Genomic DNA, 27,135 nt, shown 5'->3' with positions numbered 1-27,135 from the left:
TGACTGTAAACAAAAACAAGAAAAAAAAGAGGTGGCAGGAGAGGTGCCGATTATTTATCGTAGAAAATCTAATTCAGTGCCCTTTCAAGTGACGATAGCAAAATGAACTTACATTAAAGATTATCCTTTAAATCTCTTTGGATTTTTCGACGAAAATGACTTTCTACTGGAAGCCCCCAAGAGGGTGCATGGAGCTGGACGAGATCATCGAATGTGTCCATCAACGAATGCACCTTATTTCTGCTGTGATAGATGACCGCCCTTTGCAAAATATTAACTTATCTTATTTTGTAGAAGGTACGGCTGTTGACAGAGCTTCCCATTTTTTGTTAAGGTAAAAACAGTTATACATACATATATTATTTGGTAGTGAAATTTTAATGATGCTTATTAAATTATTTTACAGACTAGTCACTTCAGCATCGCCTGTACTAAAAAATTTCATTGTAAAAGGGGAGACTGAACTGTGCAGAAAGAGACTAAGCTTTTTCAATTCCAAACAATTGATTGAACTGATAGCCGTAAGCATACGGCACATAGACGAAATTTTGGACTGCAGATTGAATATAAAAGAGGTCGATAGAAGTTTCCTTCGTTGCTCGAGAAGCATTTTTGCCAAATTGCTGAAGAAACGACAAGTAATAGAGCACATTTTTTCTTCAAATCATCCTGAATTTTGCTCTAAATTCCACACTATAGGTATGATGAGTTTGCATTGTAAAGAAAAAAAATTTAATATTTTCTAATTTATTGCAGTTCCTTTTAAGTACTGTCTTCCCCTCGTAGCGTCGAGGGAGGTTGAACTGAAGAATGGCTACGCTTGGGTGTACTGCAGTAGCTGGACCAAGTTGATAACATCAATATTTCAACTGCATTTACTTTACGGTTACGAAGACCTGCTGCAGTCGGGTATCAAACTGGATATGCAGGACTCTCGCATACACCACTTGTCAAACATAATTGAATCAAAATACATGGTAAGTAAAGTTTATAAATTTTTAGCCTATATAATTTGATTGCTTTCAATTCTGAACAGGAAAGACCCATTTCCTCCATCGTATCGAGCAGCCAGGAAATCGGTGACTTCTTGACCTGTGATAATATAGAGGAGCGTTCACAGTTCTTCCCTCCCTGTGCCCGTAATCTTATAGACACACTCAAAATCCACCACCGCTTAGGACACCACGCCAGAGTCCAACTAACTCTGTTTTTGAAGGTGAAATTCGTTTTAAAATTCTTCTTCCGTTTACTGATGATGATCCAAACAGGAGGCCGGAATGCCTGTGAAGGACGCCATAGCATTTTGGCGCAGGCATTACAGCATGCCTGCCACTTGCTGTGGTTCCAACTGCACTCACTCGTGGCAAAAGGACGAACGCAGGTATGTCTACAGCATTAGGCATTTGTACGGTCTCGAGGGATCCAGGACCAACTATTCCGCACCAATGTGCTCAACTTTGCAGGTACAATTAATTGATTGGTTAAAAATACAGCGAAAATAATAAAGATTGATTCAACAGGAAAATATTCTTGCGCCTGGAGTGTCTGGTGGTTGCCCTTTTTCCAGGATGACTGAAGGAGAGCTTGAAAAATTGCTTGATAAGTACTTATTGAAGAGTGAATCAAAGAGGTTCATTTTTGCAGAAAGTAGAAGACCCTCTAAATCTTGCGATGCATTGTTGAAATCTTTGATTGATAGCAAAGAAACTGTTGTGACGAGGAAACCCTCTCAATTTTATTTAAGATGTAAGAATTGGGAAGATGTGTTTTAATATTTAGTTACAAAAATATTTATATGCTCACCCATTTTGGACTTGGCCTCTCTTGAGGAAACCGCGTTTTATTGTTATGATGGTTATTAAAAGAATCTTTTGAGATTTTATAATATAAATATTATTATATTTTGTTAATAACTATTTATTTTAAGTTGATAAGAAAATTGAGAAGCATATATAGACATGAAAAGAAATAATCAAAACCTGTGAAACAGTTCTGTAAGTTACCGCTGAAAGGTTAGTACTGTAAATTTTATTGATTGTACAAATTGGTACTTGACTTTTGAGTTATGCAACCTGTTAAACACGCCTGCCAAAAAATTGCCTAACTACAATTCTTGCAGGCGCTCATATCTCTGGGATGAGTTAGCAATAAATTGGTGGTTGTTTTTCAAGACGCTTCTTTTGGGTTGTCTTTTTTTTAAACAAATAATGAACGAAACAAACTTTGTTTTATTTTATCTTTATTATGCATATTAATCATCAGTCTTTGCTAGGTATGGGTATTATATCATTTTTACATAAGTTGTTTTTATTCCATAATCTGCGATTTATCCAAGTTAATGCTGTTTGATGCGGAGAAGTAACATTAATTGATGGAGTCATTTCACTGAAGAGAATGCTTATTTTATACAGGAGGACAACATCCACGAGGCGCGTAGATAACAATGTTTTTGTTGCTCCTCCGCAAAGCTAGACAGTTTGTCAAATGTTGCGCTGGATAGCAAGCTCATTACTTTGTTACTAATCACAAAACACAATGGAGATATATCCCAGAGAATTTTTTTAGCCAAATCTGCACTGTTTAGTGGTGCACTTTGATGAAAATTCAAAAGCGTTGTGCTCAACGTAAGCAATTAGAGTTGAAATTGAATTTTTTTTACAAAGATTGTTTTGAAAATTGTATTTGAACAGTTTTAATCACTTTGTTGCCATAAGTTTTAATTTCTTTGATGAAAAAAAAACAAAGCTTATGATTCAAATCCATTCAAGCACTTTAATTCATCGCAAGCTTCGCTGTAAGGAAACTTTTTACTTCTAACGAACTAAATTTTGTATCTCTCACTGTTATCTTTCATTCCTCTTCATCTCGGTGTTATTTCAACGTGGAGTATTTTTTCCTATTTTTTAATCCATGCTATAATATTTACATATCTTATTTCGTAGCCAGTAAAACATATTTTTATTTGCAACAGTTACCGGTTCATTCAACATTTTTCTTTTTTCTATTAATTATGTATGTACAGTTATATAATCCAGCATCTATAGGGCGTCATAATTAAGTTTGGCATACGTTTTCTTGCAACTTGTTTTCCCCCTTCATGCACTTCACGTTTCCAGTTTGTTCAAATCATTACGATTTGTTCAGTTCATTATTATTGGTTGTACAAAAGCTGGGCTATAATCACACTGGCACAGATTAGTGTCCAAGCGCCAACGCTATGCAGATTGATATAAGGACAACGGACTGAATAGCACTTGTGGCCGCAGATGAATACTCCTCGTCAGTCGGAAGCATCGAGTTACCCTCCTTCTGCCGCCTCAGCTTCATGTTATCTGAAAATATAGCAAATTACAAATATTAGAAATAATTTTAAAAGAGTTTTGACATTTTAATTATAGAGGTTTAACATTATTAATAAATAGAAAAAATTTAAAATGAAGATGAATTTGGATTCCCTTATTAATGCTTATTAAGTTAAAGTTATCCAATTAGAAATACACAAGGAGGAGAGAGACCAATTCATTTGTGCTCACACTGTCAAGAGGAATAAGGGTAGCGGGATTAGGGAAAGCTTTGTTACTTCGATTGTACCGGTTAAGAGCGTCACCATACAATTCAGACACACGTTTGCTTACAAAGCATAACAGGCGGACAGATTTATTAGTTTGTGCGTACTCTAGTATTACAGGCAGCTTTAAGAATTGCAACCCCCATCAGTAGCAACTTTCCCACCAGATAGAAGTTTAACAAAACCGAGCAAACTAAGCAAGACACAGCAACATGTGTGATGTTTTTAAAATTTATTCGTTAATTTAGTTAAAAATTATCAAATTTGAAACGTTTCAAAATAAAAAATTATTAAGCTCATTGAAGTGGGATTATCATAGAATATTCTAGAAATAAAAAATTAAAAAATAAATTAATACAAAAAAACATAAAATATCAAATTAAAAACAAAATCAAATTTAATTTAATATTTTAAATTTAAATTGATAAATAAGTTAAATCGGGAGCAAATCTAGACTCTTACGTACTGCTTTTCTTTCTGTAAATAACCTAGGAGTCCAAATAAATTGAGGTTTTATATATTTATATTAAACATGATCACTTGCGAGAATAAAGTCGCTTTATTTTTGCTTCTATTCAAAAGAAAAGTGAATGTCTAAATCCACTGATAATTAATAATATTGATGAATTTTATTTATATTTATTTAATTTGGAAAATAGATTTTATTATTTAGTTTTTACCTAAATTGATTTATTTCAGCCTTAAACCATCCTTATAAGTCACAAAAAATAATATGTTTTGGAAAAATTCCTTAAAACAAAATAAAGCAGCGCTTTCGATTTGTAAAATAAGAGGCGTCAATTCAATTATTGCAACCGGGCACGCATCGCATTGCGTGGAAGGGTGCGGTTTGAAGGAAAGCTCATTTGCTAGAGTGGAGCGTTAATCTTTCTCTCACTGTGAGAGCAAGATGTTTGCAGTCACCTCTTGTCAGATAGTGCTCTTCCCGTGAATCGCGATTATTTTTAACGCTCCATAATTCCGCCGGTGGTACCATTTACTTTTACAATGGCTCGCGTTTATCCGTTTGCAGAGTGCAAAAGCGCCCACTTGAATGTGCGTGCAGCTCTGCTGCAGCTCTCGCGCATCAACAAATTGATCAGCAACGATGCAAACAATCTGCACTCAGCGAAATTAACTCGCGTTTTTAATATGCACGTATCGCATTTCCCGCTGCACAGGGCTTTTGCTTTGAATGATTTCAAACTGCACCTACATGCACAGATAGTTATGAATACCTGGAATACCTGATGCGTGTTCGCAGATGTGTCTTACTTAAATGAATTCTGATTTTTACGGTGAATAATTTTTATTTCCATCATATTCACGGTCTAAGTAGTTTTTAATTTATTTGCTAGGAATAATGTAGCAAATATATTTTTACAGCGCTTTAAATCATTTAAATGAATAATTGAATAATATATTAAATTAAAAAGGGAACTTTTAGAATTAAATTTAATTGAAAAGTAATCCTTTAATTTTATTTTTAAAATTGAGAACGCAACTTTGCAATTTATGATGGATAGAAAAATACTATTAATAATTATGCCACCCGCTGGTCATCTCAACGAAATGAATTTTTGCTCCATTAATTTCAATTTATATAGTATTTGATAGTAACGAATGTATATTTTATAATTTTTGTTGCTTATAAGTTCACAACAAGATTTTTTTTCATCCTTTTATGGAAACGTGTGCTATTCAGACAATCAACAAGTTTTTTTTTGGTGCAGGTCGCATGCCACATGCAAAAGCCGCCTCCAGACATTTAACAGAAGTCAAACCCAGTCAAAAAGTATAAGGTAAACAGAGGAAGAAGAGTCCGATCGTGTTTGTGTAAGAGTGTGTCTGGTAGTGGAGAGATAGAGTGTTTTGGGGTCGTGAGCGAGACTGCTTTCGGTCCATCGATCTCACTCGCAGGTGGGACGAAATGCAGAGAACCTACCTCGATTGCGAGTCAAATTGGGCTGCGACTCGTCCACGATTTCGTTAGTTTCGCGCACCGGAATCCGCTCCTTCTTATGAGAGCCTTTCTGCTTGCGTTCTGTGGACACACATTTACGCTTTTCTACAGAGTTTGTTGGGCAAACATTGAGAGAGAGAGCGAGCTCAGCATATATATGGGTGGCCGTGTTCACTTTGTTTGTGCGCTCGGCAAAAAGCTCCAAATCAGAACAAATGAAAGAACGGCCGCTCTGCAGTAACAACTTTTTCCAACAGCATGCATCCAAATCTAATTTCGTGAGTAAACCTGCTTTTACGTCTTTCAAATTTTTAGATCAAATAAAATAAAAAGAAAAAGGGGTGACTAGAGGCATGGCGACTGACCTTTTTCTGGTACTGGCTCCATGGTAGTTACAGGAGACCTGTTGGTCGTAGAGGGGTGAGGAATTGCTGCAAGAACAAATAAAGAGACATCACTATAAGAAGAGCTACGGAAATCTTCAGTGATGAGAAAAAAAATTTAAATCAAAATTAGAGGAAAAAAAAGATTTGAAATAACGTGATATTTTCAGCGGCAAGTTTAAATTCTCATTCAGAAAACATACACTTATTGTGAGAGAGGCTGCTTTGCAACATTTAGCTGTGGTAATCACTGCGCCAAATTTAAAAATGATTTGTATAAACTTTGCCAGAAAAGGTGTCAAAAACACGAAGAACATTTTTTGGGCTTGGGTGTAAAGATTAGCCCATGTGTTTGACAGAATCGTTTGTTTGCAAAGAAAATTCCCGTCCAGAGGCAAAGACAATAATCAGGGCCAAGATTGCAAAGGATGCGGAAAAGGGAAGAGTGTTGAGCTCTGGCGTTGGCAGCCAAATATCAAAAATCAAAGAGAAAGAGAGGCGGCGGCATATTGCTTTGACAATCGCTCTTCTCCGGCTCACTTTATTCTCTTAAGACGAAAATTCGTTCCAGCTTAGGGGCCAGCGAAAGTTTGCTTTTTCCTCTTTCTCTGCAGACCCGCAGCTTTTAGGGAGAGAGAGTGCTTTGTATCGTGGGGAGCTTTGATATTATTTGGCGATATCAATGGAGAGTTTTGGCCGATGATGGCAAGAGCGGTTCTTCTGCAATCCATTAGGAAGAATAGGTCGGCCCAGCGCAGCCCCGGACTGGACACAAAACCGACTAATGTATTCACGCAGCAGTTGCAGGATGCTGATCAATCACCACACAATTTATCTCTCTGCGAATGTGTATGTGTGTGTGTCTTGCGTGTGTGTTGAGCGACATAATGGGTGGACCGACTCACTGACTGTTGTTGGTGCTGTGAGAGTGCTTGTGAAGAGTGCTTTGACAGAGAAAGTTGCCAGGAACGGACTGACTGAGTGTCCAGCGCATACAATTTCTTTTATATAAATAGCCCATCTGTTACAAACAGCCTACATTTTTTTCCCTAAACAAAAGTAAAAGTTCATTTGAAGAAATAATAGTTGAGCTCTTTTAAAATAAAAAAAATTATAAAAAAACTACCATAAATCCATAAAATAATCAATTTAATGGGAATTTTCATGTGCTCAAACAATGCTCATTAATGTTAGAAAATTATGCCTTGATTACAAAAAGTGTAAACTGAGTTGAAAATTTATATAATGGATTATTAAATTAATAAATAAAATTTTAAGCTAAGAATAAAATTATGTGATAAATAATTTAATTAAATTTTCAATTCATAAAAAAACTTGATAATGTTTAACTTGTATTTATTATGTTTCTAGCTTTTTTCGCTGTTTTTCGCGTTAATAGTAAATATACCTTGACGATCGAAAGAGAAATTATCATAGTGAAACACTCATAATGCAGTGGCACGGCTGCACAGATTCGCGTAATATTTAAATGCAACACTCTAAGTCAGAGAAGAGACGGAGGAGAGAGAGCGGTGCTCGTTTGGTACATTTTGTGCAGAGATACACCACATTTAAATGAGAGATTGAAAGCAGCCTTCTAGCAGAGAGTAAGAGTGAAAAGCGTTTTTATACTCACGGTAGATCTTGATTTTGCCATCTGTGTCGCCGAGCGAGTTCTTTGACACGCACTTGAAAGAGCCAAAGTCCTCCGGCGCGACGCTTTTGATGGTCAGCTTCATGTGCACTTTGTACGCGTTGTCTACGAAAGTTGGCTCGTACTTTTCTCCTGCAGAAAATGAGAGAGAAAGTTTTTCTTTAATTAAATGGAATAATAATTACAAATTGAAAAATATTATTGAATTACTGTCAGAAAGATTAAATTTCATCAAAGACTAATTTTTCCGTCCACCAAAAACTTTTGTGTTTTATTGAAAAACCGCTAAAAATAACGTACACTCTTGAGGGGTTCAAGTGCTTTTGGAATTTTCCATTAGAAAATACGAGTTAGAATAAATACTGCGATGGGCTGGTGGTAAATATAAAAATAATAAAACGGCAAAACACTCGGTATGTTTTCGGAGCGATCTCCCAACACTACTTACACCGAACGCACTACACATGAAATATGAAAAAGCTAATTTGGACTTATAGGGAGGAGCTCTCTTAAAAAGATCATCTCATCGCGCAAACGATCAATTTGCAGTTGAGCCTCTCCGCCTGGAAACAAAATCTGCTCGAAAATATCGCCACGTGATATTATATGGAGGGCGCATTTGCAGTAAAGCCATCTTGTAAATAGCTACCAATATCGTTTGTTCAGTGTCTGGTGCGGCCAAAGTGGCTGGAAATGGAGAGAGATCAGCAGCCTCTCACGCACTTGGCCGTGTGATTGGATTGCCCAGGCAAATGACGGACAATATCAAAACCGAGTGGTAGGAAACTGTCCAGAGTTGAAACTGTCCAGGGGTTGAAACCGTCCAAAAGATGGAGGATTTACAAAAAACACACCCTTATATGGGGAGGAGTGAATTGTGAGGGCATGACCAAGAATAGTGAGAAATGGAATCGTATATAATATTTTTTAAGAGGGACAAATAATCGATTGCAATGATGTAATTATTTGTATCTTTTAATGCTTTCAATATTGGACAGTTTCCACCATTGAGTTGAAACTCTCCAGGGTTAGAAGTGGCACCGCTGTCGCTGGACAGTTTCACCTTCTGGGCAGTTTCAACTTATAAATAATGCTGCTAATTGTTATTCTCCAGTACTGGACAGTTTCCACCGTTGCGTTGAAACTCTCCACGTTTACAAGCGGCAACACTGCCGCTGGACAGTTTCACCTTCTGGAGAGTTTCAACTCTTGACAATTATCAATCAGGTATATTTTCTTGGACAGATTCACCCCTCTGCTACTCCCAGAATATAAATTGAGTGATATTTCGGTGACATATTTGGGTGATCTCGTTCCCATATATCCCTTATGGTTTATGGTGCTGACGCGGGGGCGGGCTTATTCAGGGACTTCAGAGTGCAAAAAGTTTCAGGTAGTGTCAAAAGGAGATGCTTGGTGGGGCGTAACGCAGATTCTTAACTATGAGTAAAGTATTAAATTTTATACAAGCAAAATTTGAAAATTACCATATAAATATGAGGTTGCAACTAATATTGTGAATATAATCAAAAAAGGGTAAAACGTGGTGTTTTCTGAAAACTTAACAAGAAATTTTGATTTTTATGTTTGGGAAATACCTGCCATAAAAACACTATGCATGCTTATATTTTTTATTAATAAAAAGAGATTGATTTCAATCCCACTCAAATTAAAAAGCTGAGGCCTATTAATTACTTTATTGTGGGTTATTTTACATTCCGTTGCGTTTACATAAATTGGTTTAGTTTTTAGTTAAAAATCACTGAAGGGCTTTAGGTTCACTATTAATTGTCTCGTGGATTTTCTCTCCCGCGGCAAATAAAGGTTAAATTATAAATGAAGTATCCAAAATTTGTATACGTCCCTGAGTAAGAAATCTGTAATTTTGTTGTGGCTCAGCGAAGGTGGCAAAGCAGCTCATTCAACCCTTTGTATAATTTGTTGTTTGCGACCTATTTCTTGCTCCAAGGGGAGGTTGTGAGCGAGCCAGAAATGCAGTCGATGAGGCACACTGGCGCACACAAAGGAAACAATAAAAATAGCCCAAAGGGTTCGTGCGCTGAGCGAAAAAGATCTTCCAGGAGAGGCAGTAAAAGGAAGAAAAATCTTTTTCGTCTCTCCTGCGGTCTGTGGAATCAGCTGATTGCTGCAAAAATCCATTTCAGTTTTTAATTATTTGCAATTGTTCTTAACGCAGCAAAATTATAAAGCGTGCATCATTAAATTCTAAATAAATATTTTTACTTTGCCTGTTTTTCTCAAATTTTTCGTAATATTTGAAGTGTCATTAAAATTAAAAAATGTGGATATTTGATAAATTTTGGAAAAAAGTTTCTTTTACTATCCTGAGACGTTTATTCTAGAATGGTAAAAGTTTTGTTTGTAAAATTCTGACCAGCAGTTTTCTTAATAACACGCTCAATAGTTTTCCATTTTTGACGCGTTTTTTTTCACTTCGAATTTAATATTAAAAAAACAAAAAGGGTTATAAATTGCTCTGCAACAGAATTTTGTGCGCAAATATGTGCCACATATCAGGAATTTTTGAAACATTTTTTGGTACAAAAGAAAGTACAGTATTCAGCAAAATATGCTAATTTTTTAAGTTTTTTCTTTATAACTTGCTCGCGTTGACAACGAATTTTTTCAAAAAATTTGTAGACGTAGATAGGGCAAAAATGAAAACATCCATAAAATTTGGAGCTCACTGCTTTAATGGGAGATGAGAAATCAGCAATTAATACATTTGTCACGCCCAATTCTAGCGGCGCGAAAAAGCAGCCGTACGCTTATAGCAGAGTGAAGCCGAGATTTTAGATCACTTGGAAGCGAGAATTCAAATTTTTATAACTTTGCTCCTAATTAAAATAAAATGTTCATTTTTGAAAAAGGGATTCAATTTTCTTTTTACCATCAACTTTTGTATCAAAAGTTTTTAGGTAACTTTATCTGGATCCTACATAATTGAATTTTAAGATTTTATGCTAATCAAAGAAATTTAATAAAAATCGAAAAAAAGTGAATTTTAAAAGTATAACAAAGAGATTATTTAAAATTTATATTTAATATATAGATTTAAATATTAACTCGATATTTCAAAAGAATATTCTCACATTCGCAAGATATTGCAAATTTATTAAATATTTTATAAATATTTATGGAGTTTTAACAATGTTATATTTGTTTATTTGGCATTTTAAATGTTTGACAATTTAAATATTTTAAATTAGATAAATGACAAACGAATTGTAAAAAAATCAAAGTTTGAGAGCAATTAAAATTTTTTTAATTACGACTAAAAACTAAATTGCACACCGCGCTAGATAATTGACCAATATGGAAGTTTTAAATTTGATTCTGCTCCGCGTGAGAATGAAGGTGCATTAATTTTTTTAAATGAGAGCTCAACCGCATTTTATTTAATCAAAACAGAGAATTGAATCACAGGCTAAGAAAAAATTCCTGACACCTTGCAGGCCCATGTTAACTAAAGTGTTTCTTTCTCTCGCACAACCTGCAGAAGTTGTCAGCCAGAGCACTTTTTCAATGATTATTTGAGACAATGTTGATCAATCTGGGGGTTTTCAATAGAGAGATTGAAAGACCCCAGACGGCCGCGGGTGACCCAGCTGACCGCCATCACCGGCCCCACGGCGCCTTGTTGTTCGCGAGCCAGGTATATGTGTTGCGCGCTTGTCTTTTTGTCTTCTGGCTGTTTTTATGAGAAAATAATTTTATTTCCCATGGTTGCACAGCTCAAATTGAGCGATTGAGACTAATTCTTATGAGAACTGATAAATGACTACAACCCATAAGAAATTTGAATATAATAAGTATGTTTAAACAGCACTCTTTTGCACAAAAATGATAATCATTATTAATTAAACTAAACGAGTTCTGTTTTTATTTAAATAGTTCATCATAGCTCACTGTAAATGAACTTTTAAAATTTATTATTTATTATTTTTAAATTATTGAATATATCAATGTGACAAAAAACAAAAGTTAAATCATTCCTGCAGAGGTTACTGCTGGGCAGTTTCAACCGTTGTGGCGAATCTGTCCGAGAAAATATACCTGATTGATTTAATTGTCAAGAGTTGAAACTCTCCAGAAGGTGAAACTGTCCAGCGGCAGTGTTGCCGCTTGTAAACGTGGAGAGTTTCAACGCAACGGTGGAAATTGTCCAGTACTGGAGAATAACAATTAGCAGCATTATTTACAAGTTGAAACTGCCCAGAAGGTGAAACTGTCCAGCGACAGCGGTGCCACTTCTAACCCTGGAGAGTTTCAACTCAATGGTGGAAACTGTCCAATATTGAAAGCATTAAAAGATACAAATAATTACATCATTGCAATCGATTATTTGTCCCTCTCAAAAAATATTATATACGATTCCATTTCTCACTATTCTTGGTCATGCCCTCACAATTCACTCCTCCCCATATAAGGGTGTGTTTTTTGTAAATCCTCCATCTTTTGGACGGTTTCAACCCCTGGACAGTTTCAACTCTGGACAGTTTCCACTCTCCCATCAAAACCTCCCTCCGCTCCATTAGCCTGATAAACGGCAGTGGTCGCTGCGTTGAGGATTTTTTCCAAAGACGGCTCTAAGTTTTGTTAACTTTGTGCATTAATGAAAACTTGAAATCTTTTAGCTACTCATGTGTTACAAAAAAAAGCTAAAAAAATTGGGCCATTTTGAAATTTGCTCAGAATTATATGATTCATGAATTAATTTTTTTAAGCAAATGCACATTACCCTTATTTAATGCAAAAGGTTTAAATAAGTTGCCTGTGCTAATAATGGGGAATACTTAAATATTTAAGTACATTGTTTGATAAAAAAGGAGCAAAATTCACTGACAATGAGAAATATATATTTTTTTTTAAATTTTTGTTACACACGGTGCCGAAATTTATCAAGGTTTTTAAAACATGATTTGATTTTTATTTGTTTAATTATTTTTCACAAATGGTTTTTACTTAATGAAGTACAAATTTTGTAACAGGAAATAATACATTGTTGGCCAAACTCGGATTTCTGAAATTAAAACACTGAAAAAATCCTACGTGTACACCAAAAATATTTTCTTTTTAGAGATTTTGAGGCAAAATAAACACGATTACCTGCCGTGCACACAGGTATGTTTTTGAAGCCAAGAAAAACACCAAATTTCGCTGAGGGGGAAAACATACCGAGAATGGAAATATCAGCGTGACATTTAAGCAGGCGGAAAGCGAAATGATGAAATTGAGAGGCGAAAGAGAGCAGAGGGATGGAAAAGCGGCGACATCAATAAATGAAATGGAAATTTGCGAACTTTCTCTGCATGCGTCACGAGGGAGTGAAAAATTCATTGAAATAATTTTGAGTGACGAGCGCGAGATCGAGCTGGAGTGATAAAACGGGATTTAAGAGCGCTGCCAGTTGTAAAATATTCATTGTGACATACGTAAGACATAACTCTTTACGGCCTGTTCGATTTCACCTTTAAGTCGACACACTGCTGCAGCATCATAAAGATGGAAATGCCGTATTATCCGGCCATTCTACATAAAAAACAAGAACCGTTTGCGCCGCTTCTTTTATGGACCATATTCGCCGCGCTCTCTCCGTCGGTCCGACACAGAAAAGGAGCATCGCATGCCGCCAAGCAAAACTTGCACACACACACACCCTGAATTTATGTATAAGTATATGCATCGATTGCCTGATCACTTTGTTAGCTGGGGAGAAATAATTTATGGCCGCCTGAAATGGGATTGGATCGCGCGCAGAAGTTGAAAGTTTGTTAAGCGCACAATTTATTCCTGATACGTCGCCCGACTTTAACAAGAGAGTGACCTCACGCGCGCCGGGTAATCATAAAATAATAAAAGTCAATATCGGCCGCAATGAAGCAGAGAAGGGGTCCTACCGTGTGCCGAGGTAGAAACTAACAAACACGATCTTCTTAAAATGAAACAATCGAAAAATTAAAATGCCCATTTTGATAAGGGTTGATTTTTTTATTGAGATAACATTTATTTAATAATTTTAAAAAAAAATGCAAGTTTAAAAACTTTCCAATTTTATTTTGTTCAGAAATTTTAATCGATTAAATTGATCTTGGCTTACTTGCCTGCCAAACAAAATCATTCAAAATTAAAAAAAGTAAAATTCCATTAAAATTATTAATGATTTAAGTGTAAAACTCCCTGAATTTGGCTCATAATTAGATATACACAAACAAGTATAAACAGGACGATATTTTTTTTTAACTAACTATTACTTTGAGTTCGTAGCTGTTTTACAATGCTCTACTTTTAAAATGATTTAATTTTAAATTTAAAATATTGAAGTCGAATTCACTATTTAACGCATAAAAATAAAATAAAAAGAAGCAACTGGAATGCTTTTGAAAGAGTTCAGTACGGTTGAAAAGTTTCGAGGTGCGTACTAATTGAATTGAAGCTAATTGTTGCCTCGGAAACGAACAAGTTAAATCTGGCTCTCGTTTTTTACAGGCCACTTGAGTGCTTGGATAGAGAGAGACGAGTGCCGCTCGCACGGTATATAAAGCTTGTTCCAAAAGTATGTATGCTAACTAGAGCAATATATAATCGACGAATAACAAAACTAACGTGGGGGAACAAGAGCAAGTTTAAAATTTGATCCGCGTGAATGCAGCTACGGTTACGTGCTTCATGCAAATATCATTATAAAAAATACATTTCTACAGACAGAGGTCACGCACGGCGTATACATAAAACGAGAGGCAATAAATAAGGCACAAATTTTCAATTTATTTGCTCGCAGGACCGCTCGGCGGGTTGCCTATTTTCCGCTTCCGCTCGCCCCGTACTGCTTAATGAGGATGCAATTTTATTTTTTGGCAACACACACGTGAGTGGAAAGTTGGTTCAAAGTGGTGACTTCCGCCACCTCTCAACGTATGCAGGCCATCGCGTGTACACTCTGTAGTTGCAGTGTTTATTTTCAGCCTTGGCTTTTATTGTTATTATTACGGGGTGCTCACAATTATCCCGCCAAGTCCATCACACGAGCAGACAGAATCGAATTGCATGCGCCACGGAGAACGTGCCACACCGATTTCAGACCAGCTACCGCCGGATCAGCAACTGCTTGCAAATATAATTGACTTGCGCAAAACGCCCACCCCCTTTGTCAATCACCGCCTCTTGCTGAAAGCCTTCTTTCGAGCGCCGATTCATCAAAAACTAATGGGGCGTTCTATTTTGAGAGGAATTTGTCTCCAAATTTTATTTAATCTGAATTCCTTGCTGTAAAATTGGTGCAAATAAATTTAGATTTTGAAGTTATTTTTGACGCAAAAATTTACAAAAAATTCATGGTTCCATTAAAATTATATAATAATCACTGCTTCATTTAAATTTAAATTATTTTTTAAAATTCAATGACAATATTTAACATTGCAAAGATCCACCAATAAATATATGCATTACATATTCATGAAACACTTTGTTATTAAATTTTTCAATCAGCTTTCCATTTTTTACTCTAACCATTGTTTCAAGTAATGCGAAAAAGGCCAATTGGCTTTTTTTCTTTGAAAGTTTGCAAAAATTGCAGATAAAACATGAAAATGTGGAGAGGTGCTTGTTTGAGGTCATGAATTGCCGTCGACGTATTTCTACATCTCTGGAGAAATTGTCAACGTCTCTTCAAGTTGCTCTCCTTTGGGGAATATTTTTTACCACAAAAATTTGATCGCTTCTTACCCTTGGGAAGCCTTTGAAAAAGGCTCTTCCATTAGCATAGTTTCTGGCGGTGTCTTTTTGTGCCTCTGAATTTTCGAAGGAGAGGAAAGTTTTGCGAATTTTGCAAACTGGGAATATAATGCAAATGTTTGCTGAGGCACAGATATGGCGCAATTTTTGGCTTTCAGCAAGTTCGGCATGATTTTGGAAGCAGTTGCGAATCGCGCGTTGCTGACATCTAGGAAAAACTGTGTGTGGTACTCACAGCCGGCGCTCAACTGTGCGATACTAACTGTTTATACCTTGCGCAATGATCTCGCCATTTTCCCTGGTCCAGTAGTTGATCGACTTCGGATAAGCTTCAGACTGACACTCGAGGGTCAACATTTGACCTTCGTAGGCTCCTACTAATTGGTTCGGAATGGATATCATAGGTGGAACTGGAACAAAATTAATTCAACTCATAATTGCATAATATTTTTGAAATTATGCTTCAGAAATTTTATAATTATCAAATAATTTACAATATAACATTTCAATGATATTTATTTTGTTTTTTAAATTATATTTATTTTAATTATATTATTTTTAATATATTTTTTAAGCAATATATTTTTATTGTAATTTTTTATTTAAAAAGTTTAAAAGCACGGTTTATAGTTTTATTTTATAACAGTCAAGAGCAAAATAAGGTTCTTTTACATGATTGTAAATAAGCCCACTGAAATGAGTAAGTGATGGAAACTTAATTTAACAATGTATTTTCAATCATAGGTGGAATGTTTATTATTTAGTTTGCATCATAGAAATTCGCATATAAAGATAAAATAAAAACTAAAAATTTTTATTCTTACTGTTGCTTGCAAAGAGTTAATTTTTCCTCAATATTCTTATTATTTAAAAAAAAAACTGGTTTCTCCAGCTGGTTCAATATAAAAAATATTTAACAAACTTTGAAAAACGATCAAGCATGATTTATCAAGAGGTTTAAATTGGTTTCAAAACTCACAGTGTACGATGAGCATGATCCTCTTGCTGACTGTCGGCGGCACTCCATTTGAAGCGATGCACAAATAAGCGCCCATGTGCAGCCGATTCACTCTCGTGATGTTGAACAAGGACCCTTCTACGCTGGGAACTGAAACAAGTGAGAGGTCGGTTGTTGAATTGCCTGATTAATCTTGTCTATATTTCATCCTACTAATTAGTTAGCCGGAATATTGTGGCCATAACTGATAATTTAGTTTGTGCAACGCAATTAAAATCAGAGGTTGCAAAAGGTACTTGAATTATCACTAGATTTTCCCATTCACAGTAAGTATTTATGTTTATTTATTTTTTTATTGAGTATGTATGTAATAAATGTTTAAACACACTTCATTTGTTAATTAACGATTAAATATATAATATTATTGGCACAATTTAATGGTTTATTAATATAAATATTAAATTTATATTTCTCGTTACAGGTCATTTGATTTCAGTCTGTATTTTGCCTCAAAAAATCTTTCAGCTTTATTAAATAAAAAAATTAAACCTAAGCTAACTTAAAGCAAGATGTTGTTTATTTTTCATTTTTATTTTTAAAGTGATTATAACTTAAAAAAAAAAAATACTTAAAAAACAAAACTTAACAAATACTTGTCCTTGTTGCCTAGCTGACCTGATTTAAGTGATTTTACTATTATATAGTATTAAGTTTTTAAATAAATGCCAAGAAATGCGCAAGCCTCACATAAATTTTGAAGCTAGGAGTTGGAGCAAAACTTAGCACGATTTTTGAATATTTTCAGCTCAGATAAGGAAAATGTTTGCTTTCTTCAGAAAGGGCGTTTGGAAGCGGGTGTGCGCGCATAAATAGCACACACACATAGCCCGTAACACCCTTGTAGCTTATTAAAGCAAAGTGGTGCCAAACGGCTTAATTTCCCACACCGCCCGCGTGTCTAATTAAGTAATTATTATATCCTCCACTTTAGATTAGGCAGTTCAGTTGTTCGGGCGGACTGGCAAAAAGGCTGTTCTGGCAAACTTCCAGGTCAAAGTGGGTGTTAACCCCGCCCTGACGTATTTTGCCAGCGCGCCACTGTGTGATAGAACAGTTTTCGCATGTTCGCATATTGAGAGAGACGACGACACACGCCGCGAAGATAATGTCCTCGGAACAAACATATTTATTTTTCAGGTCACCTCCGCCTGCTACGAGCGAGTATCATGCTCATTTCTATGCACCAAGGGCGCGCCGACAAATTACCCTGCCTGCGGTCGCGCACAAACTTTTATCGCCATCGGAGGGTTGCGCTTGACCGAGCTTCCCCTTTGCTTCTCGCACGCAAGAATTTATGAATAATTAGCTGTGATAACACTTGTCTCCGAATTAAAAATTAATGAAGTTGTGTGTTTACATGAATTATTCTCGTTGTAAAAACGGCCCAACCTTGAAAGAAGACAGATTTTATCACCAGATACAAAATTAGGCAATATTTTTTTTTCATTGGAAGTAAAAACAATTCAAAAGTGGACTTTAAATTTATACTCCAAGAAGAATCAAGAATATTGATAACAAAAATCCATTTCTTATTTTCTTGTCATTTTCATTATGTCAAGCAAAAAAAAAAAGCTTTTTGGAAATTTTAATATGATATAAATGTGATTTTTTTAAAGACATTTTTAGCAATACATCTCAGAATTTCTCGGGAGACAATTATTTTAACAACATTAAAGCAAAATTACCAAATTTTACATGCTAGAAGAAATGCCAACCACTTTTTGAGGAGTTTTTTTTTGTTAACACATTTGACGTTTAATTTTGAAAGTTCTGTGCATGAATTTTGCAAATTAAACTTTTTACTTGCTTTAAATTTTATCATCAACTTCTAAATTGACACAGTTTGACAGATAGTAATGTCGCAAGAGCAGGGCTGCATAATGCATGTTCATAACAATTTTTCTTTGTCCCATTCTGTCATCTGATGTCTGCATAATAATGTCGAGTTGCAAACAAAGGCCGTTTTGTTTTATCTCTGCATGTAATTTGGCACCAAACCCAGACAACGCAGCCTCAATTGCAACCCTCTCATTTGCACAAGTTGCTCGACTGTTCCACGGCAAAAATCTCTAAAATTTCCAATTATCAGCGGATTGCTCTTAATAAATAAATAAATAAATAAAATGAAGAGATAAATTGGAGCTGGCATTTAAAAGCTCGTTGAGCGCGCAGTGAAGGAAACGAATTGGCAATCATCTAATTTTATCTTCCACTCCACCACCGCGCAGTAAATATAGAGCTGCTAGAAAAACAGGCGGATAAATTACCGGATGAAATGAAAAGAGTAGCCAAGAAATGAATTGCATAGTTTTTGTTTTCGCTCGGATAATTAACAAGAAGTAGAAGTGGAAAACGAGATGCTGCAGATGAAGTGGAAAGACGCAATTTAACTCCTCCTCTAATCAAGAAAGAGATGTCGCAAGTTTTCAAATACCAATTATCTTTTGAAATTATCCGAGTTATCAAGAGTGCGGCAAAATGTGCCCATTAGTGATTGCTTTGTATAAAAAAATGCAGTGCATGCTGAAAAGTAATCCCGCAAAGGAGCTTTGCAGCTTCGCTCCTTCCGCCGCGCAACAACTAAAAAAGGGTTTTGTGCCGAAATAAATAAGCTACTTGGCGTGCAAAAGCTCGTGGCTGAGGGCACACGGGCTGTTACCTTCCTGACCTTGGCTCACGGGAATCATCCCGCCGTCCTCGCGGCGCCACTGGATGATGGGCTGCGGCGAACCCGATGCCGCGCACTTCAGGGTCACGTTCGAACCTTCTCGCACCACCATGTCCGAGCTGGTGGGGTAGTCCAATATGTCCGGAGGCACTGAAACATGCAATTAGCATAATTCAATTTGAATTCGTAAAAGTTATAATTTCGATTTAACAGATTAGTTAAACGTTAAATAAATAACACAGTAAATCATTTTAAAACTAAAAATAACTATTTCGAAAGCATTTATTTTGACCTATTTACATTTTTAAGCACAGTATTAACCCTGTGTTACCCTGTTAAGATTTTATGACTTCCTTTTTATTCAAGGACAACCTGCAATCACAATAAGTATTAGTAATAAATTATTTTATTATAAAATTACTTCAATCAGATCTTCATCAAATTTTATTTGTTCCCAATTACTATCTCAACTGATCATATTTATGTTTAAAGGATGTAACAAAAATTATCTTTAATGCATACTTTTCTTCAACTATATAATATTTAATCTCTTATCGACACAAGTTTTTTTTATATTTTATAATCCTACTAAAAAATCTATTTTGTTGCAAACATTTTTTGTTGTGAAATTTCCAAACAATCGAAGTAAAATTTATGTAAATTAAAAAATTAAATAAAGAATAAATTTAGAAAAATTAAATAAGTTAGATTGCAATGGAAAAATTGATAGTGATTTTATAGGATATTAACGTTTTTGGCAAAGTAATGAAAAAAATTCTTTTTATAAAGAATTTTAATTTCAAGCTACCGTCGCACCTTTCAAAGGCTCAGAGCAATTAGCAAAAATAGCAGCCTCAGCTAACGTTTTCTCTCTCTTTCATTTTTGCATAAAAGGATTCAGAAAAAAATTAATGCTAATTTCAGATGAAGCAAAACCCGCGGGTGACGAGTTTTCTGTTCATGACTTATTTTCATTTCTCTAAACGGACGCGCTGATGAGCCCAATCCGCCCGGGGCCGCCACGAAACGAACTTTTTTCCGTGCGCCCTGCAAAAGTTTTGCGCCCGTTTTTCACACAATTATTGCCGGTCCCCGGTTCACTTTCTCTCTCGCTCCGTGGAAATAAAAATGCGCCAAAATTGAGTTACACGCGGGTCGGAGGAGCAAAGGAGGCTCTTCCTTGAAGCGGCTGCTGCTCTGTTAATTAAAGTAATGGACACGCGGAGAGCAACCTTTAATGTGACACACGGTGTGTTTTTGATGAAAATAGCGCACAGAAGCAAAGGAGTTTTGTTCCCTTCTGCTCTTCTGTGCATGGCAAATATACCGACAGTACTTGCATGCGACGAGACCCTCGCTCGTCCGTCCGCCCGCTCGCACTTGATGGTGTCCCTTTGAAGCGCCTTCTCTGAATTTGAGCCGTAAAAAAGGCGCGGGATTTCATTAAGACCCGCCGAGTTATTAAAAGATAGCACGGCTGAAATATGCATGCGCGTTTGCTGCCCTCCTGCTCCTATGAATGTAATTCCATCTTTTTACGGTCGCTTTTTTTCCCTTCTTTCGCCTCTCGATTGCGCTGCCAGTGGCGGAACTCCTGATCAGCAAGCCGCCGGCAAAATTTATCGCTTTGTGTTTTATTCGAATAAAAGCACTTGCTTGGGGGAGAGAAAAAAATTGCTGCGTTTTGAAATAATATCACAGACGCAGACTCTAAATAATACTCGGTTCAAAGTCAGACTTCCGCTCGGAGGAAATTGTGTAGTTAAAATAAATGATTTTTTAGAGGGGTGGAATTAAATAAATATTTTTATGCTTCACCATTTTAATAATTTAATATTCATTTGATGTGTTTTTAGTTTCAGAATCCACATCAAAGATATTCATTTGATTTGTTTTAAGTGTATACATTTAAAAAAGTACTTTAATATTTATTTTATTATACAAAAAAGCTATTCTTTTTGAGAAATAAAATAAAAATATTTTTATTTAAATCTCATGAAATCTGTTCCTTATAAACATTAATTAATTCTACATTTTATTTTAAAATTAATTTTAACAGATTATAATTATTAAAAATCTTTAATTGTAAAATTACTTTATTTGAAGTGTGAACGTTTTCAAGATTGAAACTTTAAATGCCGTAGGAGAGAAAAGCCGTTGTAAACTTCGTAATGAAACTAAGATTTCCCTGTATCACCTCCTTAAATGTAGAAAAAGGATCAAGTCCCTGACTAAATATGGTGAAAAATGAAGTACTTACATGGTTAATATTTAATTTTACGTCTATTACATACACAATGTAATAACTAATAATATTTTACAGGATCATAATTTAAGCTCTGATCTGGAGTGTATTCATGATAGTAGCGTCTTCTGTGTAGTTAATAAAAAATTATTACTAATTTTGAATTCAAGTGAAAATTTAAAAGCAATTCAGAATTTAGGTAAAGCAAAATTTAAAAAAAACCTGTTTTTTTCTGGATATTAATAATAAAAATAATCACCACAAGGGTTATTAATTTTTTAAGTTAATTGCCAAAATAATAAAGATCAGTAATTAGGTTTGTTGAGAAAAATTATTTTGTTTAGTCTTCTTTCTGCTTTTTCATTAAATTTTTAAATTCAAGTACCGCCACTGGCTCTCTCTCGCAACTTAACTCGTTGGGGCCGGCAGAAGAAGGAAGGTGACGCGGCGAGGAGCAAACAACAACGAGCAAACACACAAAGGGGCGCGAGAGTTGTCTTAGCAAGTGGAGTTTTACAACCGAAGAAAGAGAGACAAGAAGAAGAGAAGATGGGCGCACGCACAAGGGCAAAAATAATTCAGCAAAGCGGGCTTCCTCCTCCACATACGGAGTTTTTGCGCCATGTTTTTGCAAATCAGAGAGGCGAATAATAAAATATAAGATTGCAGCCTGGAGCAAGAGACCAGCCGGCGGGCTGAGGAAATAATTTCACACAAAGCAGGCTGCGCGCAATATTGCCAGCTTTGATATTCGGCGGGACAAACAAACAAACTCTCCTGGAGCGAGCGGAACAAGAAAGAGGGGCCCATTGTGAGAGAGCGGAGGAGTCATTTGCTTACCTGCGCTACTTCGTTATACTCCAACAACACACACACTCAAGTCGCGAGCTGTTGTTTCCATTAATGATACAACAAAGCCTAACTAAGACGCGCGCGGTCGCCGCGCCGCGCCGAGAGAAGTAGCGAGACTTTTAATAAGGCATATTTGGGGGCACATTCTGGCCGACTCGCAACAACCAAAGCTTCCCTGTTCACTTATGTACAAGTTGGAAAAGTTGTTACAAGCACTGCCTCTGTTTTTCAATTAGCCTCTCAAACGCGAGTTCTCTTTCCAAGAGTAACTTTCTTAAATTAAACCTTTAAAAATTGATTAAATTTTTTATCAAATCATAATTTAATTTCTCAACCGATTAATACGAATGAAAACTTTTTAATTGAGCAATTTTCTTTTAAACGGGGTTTCCTTCTACATATCAAAACTTCTAGATCAAAACAATTCATACATAATTGGGTAAAAGGAAAGTAAACGTCATGTTGTTTCAAAATAAAAAGATTGCGTGTTATGGCTTGAAATTCTAAGAAAATACGCATTGAAACTGGAATTTGCACTGGTTTTTATCATAAAAGTACTTTAATATTATTTGGTTTGATAAAACCTACATGAAATCGATATGTACAGAGCTCAGAATTTTTTTGAAATAAGAAAATTACATTTTTTTACAAATTGAATTTTTTATTTAATTCAAAAAATTGTTGCTACCCATAATGTTACATATTCAATAAACATAAAATATTTACTGCATAAATTCAAAAACCGATTTTATCTCTTGTTCGAACGCAGTTGCACTTTACTGTTCAGCTCGACGAAAAATGGATTCGGAGCGGCTTGGATGCTCGTGTAAATCGCACTCTCCGCGCTGCTTTGCGGAAGTTGCTGAGGAACACCGACCACGTGGTCGTACGCGTAATCATAAGCCACATTATCCTGTTGTGCGGAGCCCGTATTTTCCTTTTCCGAGGTGCTGTCGTTGCGCTGCCGAAGCGCCACTACCTCGGGATAGTCGAACGTGACTGCGCTCGCGTGCTGACAATCGTCGTACACAACCACTTCCTTTTTATCCTTGTGTGCCGAAACCTTGACGATTTTCACAACCGCAATGATGCACAAAACAAACAAAAGAAAAACGTTCAACGCCGCCAGAGACCAGATAAGGGCCTTGGAAAAGATCTCACTCTGGTAGTTTGTGGGGCACGTGCAATTTTTTAATTCACTCGAGTCCATTTTGACCGGCGTGCTTGGGGTTGTGATAGGTTTGGAACGCTTGGTTGTCGATTGGTATGGAAATATTAATTCATCGCCTGTGGATTTTTGGTAAATCTGAATTGCATTTTCAAGAAGTTTGGTCAAATTTTGGAAATGTTGCTTCACTTCAGGGCAAAACTTCGTTTCTGGACACTTGTTTAAACAATTGTCCACCAAATTGTTCAATTTTTCAATGAGCAAATTATCCTCCTTGTTGCGAATTTTCGTTTTTGATGTGCAGCGAGAGGTCACTAAAATGTTCTGGAAACTCTCGACAGTGGTACAAATCGTCAAATCGTCCTTACGTTGGGTTTTATTCTCAGAACCTGATGCAAATCTAGTGCTTTTACAAAAGAAATTCTCATCTGAAAAAATTAATTTAAAATCATGAAGTGTTTGGATCGCTATAAGAGTTTGCAAAACTTACTGGCAACATCAAAAACTTCTACAAATCCAAAGGAGTTTCCATACTCTTTGTTACAAGGCAAAGTAATTGTTATGGTCATCGCAAAGACACTCCTGGTCATCCTTACAAGTGGAGCAGTTGTCCAAGTACAAATCACAATCAGGAAGCCCACTGAAGGCTGCATTTTTAAATACACATTCATGAATATTTTAAGATGCACTGGAGTCATGTATACAAAAATAGTGAAAGAATTTTAATTTTATATTTTTTATTCTACTAACTTGGTACAAATTTAAAAATTTTAAAAAGAGAAGAATTGTACCAATTAAAAAATATATTATTAATAATAAGTAACCAAAAATATAGAAAAAAAACATAATTATTTTGTTAATCTTAATTTAATTTAATTTTTACAACGAAATTTATACAAAATTTTAATAAATGTAAAAGAATTTTAGTAAATAAAAAGCTTTAAATCAACAAGAATGATATTTCTATGACAGTAAAGTTAATTCTTAAAATAAATTGTATTAAAACCTTCAACAGTATTGCACTTTTTCTATCAAGGCTTTGTTGCCTGGTATTAAATATTTTAATATTTAAAATTGCAGAAATTTACCTGTTGACATTATGGCTGATGCAAAAAGTAGGAACAGCAGTGATTTCATGGTGACAATTCTCGTCCGAGACTGACAACGCAGTGAACTGCGGTGTGTGTAAATTCATATTTAGATTAAATCTACCACACGTTTCCTGGTTTAATGACGTCTTTGAAAATTTTCTTTCCTCCTTCATTACGCATGCAATATTAATAAATTCATATCCATGAAACACTTGTACTGCCGCAAAACAAAATATTGAACAAAAACCAATCACATACCATTTGGCGTTTGGCAAAAAAAAAAAAAATTGGGGAAAAAATAAAAATGAAACACCATGATCTGGTGGAGCCAGAACCGGGGGACGATAAATATGGGCTGCAGCGCGCTTTTGGCACGGTGAATGTCACAGCAGAGGCGACAATAAATAAAACAATAGGGCCATTATGTATCTTTCCCTCTGCAGCATGATAAAAAGTCGGGACGAGCGATGTATAATAGTACACAAGCGGCAGGGAAAGGAAATGTCATCGATGCCCCCCGTCATCACGCGAATAAATCCTTCTCCAAATGAAATGAAAAAAACCCACCCCATTTCCATGCTGCGAGCTCGCAGCCTGTTGTCGGAAAGCCCAAGAAAGGGTGAGCAGCACTTTTTTAATGGAATTCCATTCGGAAAGGTCGCTACTTGTGACAAGAATTCCATCATCTATCTCTCACCAGCAATCCCGGCTTGTAACAAGAAATGGCATTAGCACATTCATGGAGTGCGGCGCCGCCTTTTGTGCGCGGCTAGGCCACCAGCAATACATGAAAAGATGAGTGAGTGCCGAGCTCCCCTGCCTGCCAAATAAGCTCAGACCCACTTACGACTTATATCAACCAACTAATTTTTCCAAAATTCCAAATCCCTCTCTTGATATCGGTTAATGGAGAACACGACAGTCGGGCAAATCGAATGGAAATCCCTCCGAGTAAATCCTTTACCTATTTTTCTAATAATAAATAACCCTCTCTTTTCTTTTTATGCAAGAATGATGAGTGAAATTTTTGATTTCAAAATTGGCGCAATTGCAATTATTAATTTTAAAAAGAGTTAATGGAAAAATGATATACTATTTTCAAAGGATGCCAAATGCACAATTTTAAAATAATTCTAAGCAATTATATTTTTGGATAAGTAAATGAATTAATACTTCAAATTTCATATTATCGCATTTTTCCCATCAGTGCTCGACGCAGGAGTCATATATTGGTCTGCCTCAAACTCATAGCAAACTCTGTCAAATCTGACATTTATTATAAACAAATTTGAAAATATTTAAATGACTTATAAAACAATTCGCGTGTAAAAATCACATACATTATTTAAAAAGGCTGTTGCCTGTTTGAAAAAAAAACATTATAAATTAAAAATCTTTTTTGTACTCATAATTAAAAAAATAAAAAATGATCATAATAATTTTATATATAAAAAATTATGTTATATTATAATATCGCTCATACAGCTGCTAAATGGACAAAATGAAATTTACAATTGAGACGTTTGGTTAGTTTGAAATTTTCAATATCAACGATTGGTCATTTCACGATTTACAGGCACGGGTGTTCTAATCGAGAAAAACAGCGTTATTTGTGTGTCAACGGGAAAGTGATTTTTGAGAGCGTCTAAAAAATGGAAATTTTGAGATTTCAAGGGTGGTCAGTCATGAAATTAGTTGATTTAATTTATATTTATGCAGTAAAAGTATAGGAAAAATCCGGATTTCCCGGAAAAGTGAGTTATAAGGAGGTTTGACAAAAAATTCATATCTCAGCTTCTAATTGAGACAAATTCAAAAATTTAAAGCGAAAATGCAGCTCAAGACATGCCCTTTCTCGGGGATGGGTAGGGATAATTTTCAAGGCCGTGTTTCTTAATGAGGGTGAGGTGATAAAAATTGAGGGGTTGTAAAACAAATGTTATGCAACTTGCAGAACGTTGGAAAAAATTACAAAGGAACCTCATCATATGAGACAACAACCCCTCATAGGGCGAATATTTCCTGCAACCCCTTAGTATTGTAATTAATTCTTGAATATGTGTCTCATATGGCCAAAATGGACCTATTTCGGGGATTTATTTTCAATACTAAGGGGTTGCAGGAAATATTCGCCCTATGAGGGGTTGTTGTCTCATATGATGAGGTTCCTTTGTAATTTTTTCCAACGTTCTGCAAGTTGCATAACATTTGTTTTACAACCCCTCAATTTTTATCACCTCACCCTCATTAAGAAACACGGCCTTGAAAATTATCCCTACCGACCCTACCCATTCCCGAGAAAGGGCATGTCTTGAGCTGCATTTTCGCTTTAAATTTTTGAATTTATCTCAATTAGAAGCTGAGATATGAATTTTTTGTCAAACCTCCTTATAACTCACTTTTCCGGGAAATCCGGATTTTTCCTATACTTTTACCGCATAAATATAAATTAAATCAACTAATTTCATGACTGACCACCCTTGAAATCTCAAAATTTCCATTTTTTAGACGCTCTCAAAAATCACTTTCCCGTTGACACACAAATAACGCTGTTTTTCTCGATTAGAACACCCGTGCCTGTAAATCGTGAAATGACCAATCGTTGATATTGAAAATTTCAAACTAACCAAACGTCTCAATTGTAAATTTCATTTTGTCCATTTAGCCGCTGTATGAGCGATATATAAATAAAATATATTTTTATTTTCTACATACTTATTATATAAATCAATATACATAAATGAATTGTAGTTAAAAACGTAATATGTAT

At 35.6% G+C, this 27,135-nt stretch overlaps 3 protein-coding genes across 6 annotated transcripts in view; 1 reads left to right on the top strand and 2 right to left on the bottom strand.

Annotated features, from left to right (window-relative positions):
• Positions 1 to 16: 16 nt before the first annotated feature.
• On the top strand, positions 17 to 2,362 carry LOC132196042 (uncharacterized). Its single transcript, XM_059618422.1, has 6 exons — positions 17 to 334; positions 407 to 699; positions 757 to 977; positions 1,037 to 1,216; positions 1,269 to 1,463; positions 1,521 to 2,362. Exons 1-6 carry the CDS (start codon positions 156 to 158, stop codon positions 1,770 to 1,772), a joined length of 1,320 nt encoding a protein of 439 aa, XP_059474405.1. The 5' UTR covers positions 17 to 155; the 3' UTR covers positions 1,773 to 2,362.
• LOC132196043 (opioid-binding protein/cell adhesion molecule homolog) overlaps positions 2,226 to 27,135 on the bottom strand; it is a 99,829-nt gene continuing 74,919 nt past the window's right edge. The window contains exons 4-10 of one of the 4 annotated variants that reach the window (XM_059618423.1): positions 19,010 to 19,159; positions 16,303 to 16,431; positions 15,587 to 15,733; positions 7,551 to 7,700; positions 5,897 to 5,962; positions 5,514 to 5,612; positions 2,226 to 3,332 (exon numbers count right to left, since the gene is read on the bottom strand). In XM_059618423.1, coding sequence (XP_059474406.1) covers positions 3,196 to 3,332; positions 5,514 to 5,612; positions 5,897 to 5,962; positions 7,551 to 7,700; positions 15,587 to 15,733; positions 16,303 to 16,431; positions 19,010 to 19,159 — 878 coding nt within the window. In that variant the 3' untranslated portion in view covers positions 2,226 to 3,195. The remainder of the gene's footprint in view (positions 3,333 to 5,513; positions 5,613 to 5,896; positions 5,963 to 7,550; positions 7,701 to 15,586; positions 15,734 to 16,302; positions 16,432 to 19,009; positions 19,160 to 27,135) is intronic. The other 3 variants (XM_059618424.1, XM_059618426.1, XM_059618427.1) reach the window with 3 other exon arrangements.
• On the bottom strand, positions 22,753 to 24,433 carry LOC132196044 (uncharacterized). Its single transcript, XM_059618428.1, has 3 exons — positions 24,363 to 24,433; positions 23,765 to 23,921; positions 22,753 to 23,702 (listed from the first exon to the last, which is right to left on the bottom strand). Exons 2-3 carry the CDS (start codon positions 23,862 to 23,864, stop codon positions 22,855 to 22,857), a joined length of 948 nt encoding a protein of 315 aa, XP_059474411.1. The 5' UTR covers positions 23,865 to 23,921; positions 24,363 to 24,433; the 3' UTR covers positions 22,753 to 22,854.

The sequence above is a fragment of the Neocloeon triangulifer genome, unplaced genomic scaffold (genome assembly GCF_031216515.1).
Source record: "Neocloeon triangulifer isolate White Clay Creek 2 clone unplaced genomic scaffold, ASM3121651v1 ptg000011l, whole genome shotgun sequence".
NCBI lineage: Eukaryota > Metazoa > Arthropoda > Insecta > Ephemeroptera > Baetidae > Neocloeon > Neocloeon triangulifer.
This window is presented reverse-complemented; position numbering and strand designations above follow the sequence as displayed.

What these genes read in the sequence shown, in the direction of transcription:
- LOC132196042 (XM_059618422.1), top strand. Translation starts at nt 156, where the DNA reads ATGACTTTCTACTGGAAGCCCCCAAGAGGGTGCATGGAGCTGGACGAG. An exon ending in GCTTCCCATTTTTTGTTAAG is followed by an intron (nt 335 to 406) that starts GTAAAAACAGTT and finishes ATTATTTTACAG; the next exon opens with ACTAGTCACTTCAGCATCGC. An exon ending in AACTAACTCTGTTTTTGAAG is followed by an intron (nt 1,217 to 1,268) that starts GTGAAATTCGTT and finishes TGATCCAAACAG; the next exon opens with GAGGCCGGAATGCCTGTGAA.
- LOC132196044 (XM_059618428.1), bottom strand. Translation starts at nt 23,864, where the DNA reads ATGACCAGGAGTGTCTTTGCGATGACCATAACAATTACTTTGCCTTGT. An exon ending in AGAAGTTTTTGATGTTGCCA is followed by an intron (nt 23,703 to 23,764) that starts GTAAGTTTTGCA and finishes TAATTTTTTCAG; the next exon opens with ATGAGAATTTCTTTTGTAAA.